At 36.6% G+C, this 5000-nt stretch overlaps 1 protein-coding gene across 1 annotated transcript in view; it reads left to right on the top strand.

Moving 5' to 3' along the window:
* LOC135212783 (uncharacterized) overlaps positions 1–5000 on the top strand; it is a 160388-nt gene that overhangs the window by 145570 nt on the left and 9818 nt on the right. Inside the window, exons 11-12 of the mRNA XM_064246559.1 lie at positions 3047–3198; positions 4501–4615. Of these exons, the coding sequence (XP_064102629.1) occupies positions 3047–3198; positions 4501–4615 (267 nt within the window). The remainder of the gene's footprint in view (positions 1–3046; positions 3199–4500; positions 4616–5000) is intronic.

Genomic DNA, 5000 nt, shown 5'->3' with positions numbered 1-5000 from the left:
TTTAAGGATTGCATTATTTGTGCACAACAAGAAATAAACACCTATGGAAATGCATTATTTTTGCACATTGAGGCCAAAAATACTTTAGGAATGCATTCGTTTTGCACGATGTGACATTATTTTTTTTGCATGAGAAATAACTTTTGAAAATGCATTCATATTGCACTAGACATTAACAACTTTAGGAATGCAATAATTATGCCCAATGAGGCATCAACAACTTTAGGAATGGATTATTTTTGCACAAGTCATCAACACCTTTAAGAATGAATTATTTTTACTTGAGACATAAACACTTTTAGGAGTACAATCTTTTTGCATGATGTAACCTCAACACCTTTAGAGAGGCATTATTATTACGTATTCTTATTAATACATTTAGGAAGACATTCTTTTTGCACAAGCCATTAACATTTTAGGAGTATAATGATTTTGCATGAGACATGAACACCTTCAAGGATGCATTTATTTTGCAAACAACCTACAGAGTGAACCATAAGCACCTTTGGAGCACCTTCCTCCAACAGAGTAGGACATTAGCACCAATGAAGCACCTTCCTCTTACATGGTTTGACATTAGCATATTTGGAGAACCTTCCTACAGAGTGAGACATTACCACTTTTGGAACACTTCTTCTTATAGGGTTAGACATTACCACTTTTGGAACACTTCTACTTACAGGGTTAGACATTACCACTTTTGGAACACTTCTACTTACAGGTTTAGACCTTACCACTTTCGGAACATTTCCTCCTACAGGGTTAGACATTAGCACCTTTGGAGTACCTTCCTCAAGGGTTAGACGGCACTTTTGGAGCACCTTCTTCCTAAGAAGGAAGACATTAGCACTTTTGGGGCACCTGCTTCCTACAAGGTAAGATATTGGCACTTTTGGAGTACCTTCTTTCTACCGAGTAAGACATTTGCATCTTTAGACAAGATTCCTCCTGCTGAGTTAGACACTGGTAATTTTGGAGCATCTTCGTACGGGGTGATACTCTAGCACTTTTGGAGTAACTTCTTCATATTGTGTTAGAGTTAGACAGAATTTTTTAAGTACCTGGTATATATCCCTGCAGGAAGAAGGTGCTCCAAAGGTGGTAACATCTAATTTCTTAAAGGGTTAGATGTTACCAGCTTTTGGAACACCTTCTTCCTACAGGGATATATATTAGCATTTTTGGAGCACTTTATTACAGGGCGAGACTTTAGCACCTTTGGAGCACCTTCTTCCTACAGGGTTAGACATTAGCACTTTATGCACACAATTAGGAACATGTAAAAGAAGTAAGTCTGTGAGACACTCTCTGAAGAAGACAATAAGGCTTTATTGAACAACAGGACTGTGGATCATAACGACCTTTTTCCTTGCATTGCTATGCCTTCAGTTTTTGAAAAGAAATTCAGCATTTGTTTTGATCTCTCTCTCTCTCTCTCCTCTCTCTCTCTCTCTCTCTCTCTCTCTCTCTCTCTCTCTCTCTCTCTCTCTCACACACACACACACACACACACATACATACATGCATAGGATATTCATCACATTACCCTCATACGTTTTTGGAACTTAGTAAAAATAAAGCAAAAAATATACATTACTATCCAACCAGTGTTAACAAAGAGCTTATGAACATTCTCTGTATACCATTTCATCCTAATTTCATTCCTGCTGTAACCATTTTATAAACTATTCATATTACCTTAGTATTTAAATATAATAATATTTTGAGAAATAAACTAATTAAGAATAGACCTTCAAATTCAAACAATATTGTATACACTATTCCTTGTAAAGAATGTAATAAAACTTACATAGGTCAAGGATCCAAAGATCTAAAGGGGAGATGCTCTCAGTATAAATATACCATTTCAAGAGGCTTAATGAATAATAACATTGTGGATCATTGGCTTAAGACAGGCCATGCTATTAACTGGGATAATTCCTCAAAAATCTGCTGGGTCAAAGATCACCGGAAAAGGAATCTGTTGGAATCTATCTATATTGAAGCTACATCAACAAACAATTCAAATCTCCATCCTGGATTGTCCCTTGATCCTCTCTCCCTGTCTCTTTTGCTTAAAGAACACTCCGCCCAGTTTAACAAACTGTAACCTTGTCCCCACTTTCCAGTTTTTCACTCAACATTCTACTATACCACAGGAAAATGATAGTCAGAAATCCAAGTGCTTTCGTCTTTACTAAAACATTGTCAAGGAGCTAATGAAATACAATTGGAGAGAAAGGTCTCAGGTACACAACAAGATCAAGAATACCAGATGGTTAATTGTCAAAAGGGTAAAAATTAAAAGAGATAATCCAGGATTATCGGATATCACACGGTCACAAACCTAAACAGATTTGACCCTAACTGAAATTAAGAAAGTTAAGTCGGAGTTTCAGTTTGTGAGCGATGATAAGAGCATCATACAGAAGGATGTCACGAATAGAACAAGGTTTGGAAAATTGTTCTTTCTGTAATGCTCTTATCATCACTCACAAACTGAAACTCCGACTTAACTTTCTTAATTTCGGTTAGGGTCAAATCTGTTTAGGTTTGTGACCGTGTGATATCCGATAATCCTGGATTATCTCTTTTAATTTTTACCCTTTTGACAATTAACCATCTGGTATTCTTGATCTTGTTGTGTTCCTGAGACCTTTCTCTCCAATTGTATTTCATTAGCTCCTTGACAATGTCTTAGTAAAGATGAAAGTGCTCGGATTTCTGACTATCATTTTCCTGTGGTATTCGCTTATTTATGAAGTCACGTGCATCTACTGTGATTTTTTAAGAATATATATATATATAAATATATCATCATATATATATATATATATATATATATATATATGTATAATATATATATGTATATATATATATATATATATTTATATATATATATATATATATATATATATGTATATATATCTTCTTTTTCTTTCCCAACGTTATCCCTAAATTAAAGGTCAGTTGCCTGATACCGCCTTCTCCACTGTCTTCTATCACTTCCATACCTTCCACAAGTGTTCTCCTCCTACTACCATAGGTTGCTAGGATTGGCCACCACAATGACTGCTTCCTGGCATCGGACACGGATTTTGGGACCTACATAGACAAGGCTGATGAATACCCTTACCTTATGAACGAAACGATGTATGTGTCACAAGGGGGAGAATCTTGTAACCTCAATTCACCAAGGTTAGTTTGGTCTGATAGCTGTTTCTTTGTTTTGTTTAGTTTTCATTTATATTTTGTTCTTATACCCGAGAGAAAGTTTGTACACTCGTTGTTTATGTCATAAGGTTGTTACAAAGGGATTTCATGCAGCAATAAACAAAGACGGAGCTGCAAGAGAGATGAAGTGGTATTCGGTTAGAGACAATCCAGATGGTTTACAAATTCCTTAATTTAACAAGACCACTGAGCTGATTAGCAGCTCTTCTAGGGCTGTCCCAAAGGATTAGATTTTTTTTTTTTACATGGCTAGGAACCAAATGACTTCTCAGGAACGGGAACTACGGCTTATTGTAGCAATGCAAAAGCAAGCGTAATTTTCTACCGACCCCCTCAAGACAAGACCAGAGAGACATCCAACAATAAAATAAAAATTCCACACCTGGACAGGATTAAGACGGTGACCCCAACCCTCGGAAAATCTAACCCTTTTGCATTTACTTACCCAAACACCTCAGCCAAATCCCTGATTACCATCCAACTTAAGACATCCCCCAAGGACACAGGCATTTATGAAATCCCATGCCTGGACTGTGACCAATCTTACATCGGATTTAAAGGAAAGTAACTTCCCCAGAGATTAATACAACATAAGCAGTCAGTTAGGTATGGACAACAGAACTCAGCTATTTTCAACCATATAAATGAACATAACCATAGAATAAACTGGAATTTGTCATGTATAATTCATAGTAGCAACTGCCGGTACAAGAGTCAAATGATGGAATCGGCCTTGATTAAACAAGAGGCAGATAATGAACATCTCAAAGGGAGCATGGGATTCAGATGTCATCGACAAGGTTTTCATTCAACCAACGCTTAAGAAGATTAAAGGAAGATTATCAGCAGGACTGACCTAAATTGGCTTACTTGTGGATTGACCTCTTGGTATATATACCTACCACCTTTTCTGTAACTTTCCTCATTCGTCTACCTGAAGAGGGAGACAGCAGTCTCTGAAATATCGTATTTTTCTCTCTATATTTTGGTGTTTTTATGGGCTCCTTTTATTAGATGGAATTCTGTTGTAACAGAACATTTTGACCAGCCCCATATATATATTCAACAATTAACAGCAGCATATCTCAGGAGATAATGATAACTTCTGTGAAACCATTCATGGTATCGTTGTAGTTCTGAATAACCCTCAGAGAGATTCTTTGTTTGAAGGGACACACTGACATGATTGTGTAGAACCGAAAGCAATGTAGCTACTCTTTCCATTTGGCGAGATGATTAGAGACTAACACGTTTTTGCCTTGGAAGGTCTGACTGTGTTACTGCACTTAAGGAACTTCAGGAGCTTCACTTCACTTATTTGAATTCGAGGTATTATCCAGATGTGCTTCAGTCATGGAGAACCCAAGGATGCTATGACACAGTGAGTAAGAAAACTATATCCTTTCACGTGACCTGATGTAATATACTTAGTTGTGTCCAGAATGATGAAGCTCGAATCACCTGATACTCTTGATATGTATCTTTTAGATTCTTGGTAAAATTTGAAGCCTAGCTGGTGCTAGTTAGCCTTCAATGCAATGCTGTAAAATAAAACAGCAATCTTTTTATATACAGATTACTGGAATTAGGGCCTTAGAGTTGGTAAGTAAATAAACAAAGTCTCTTGAGCTGAAAGACCTCTGAATTATATTACCATGTTTGGACTAGAGATGAAAATGAATTCAGTGATAAAAAGATGTTGGGAAAATAAAAATAAAATTAACACGTGAATGTAAAAGAGACAGACAGAGGGAGAGGCAATGCTG

This window comes from Macrobrachium nipponense, chromosome 41 (genome assembly GCF_015104395.2).
Source record: "Macrobrachium nipponense isolate FS-2020 chromosome 41, ASM1510439v2, whole genome shotgun sequence".
Lineage (NCBI taxonomy): Eukaryota > Metazoa > Arthropoda > Malacostraca > Decapoda > Palaemonidae > Macrobrachium > Macrobrachium nipponense.
This window is presented reverse-complemented; position numbering and strand designations above follow the sequence as displayed.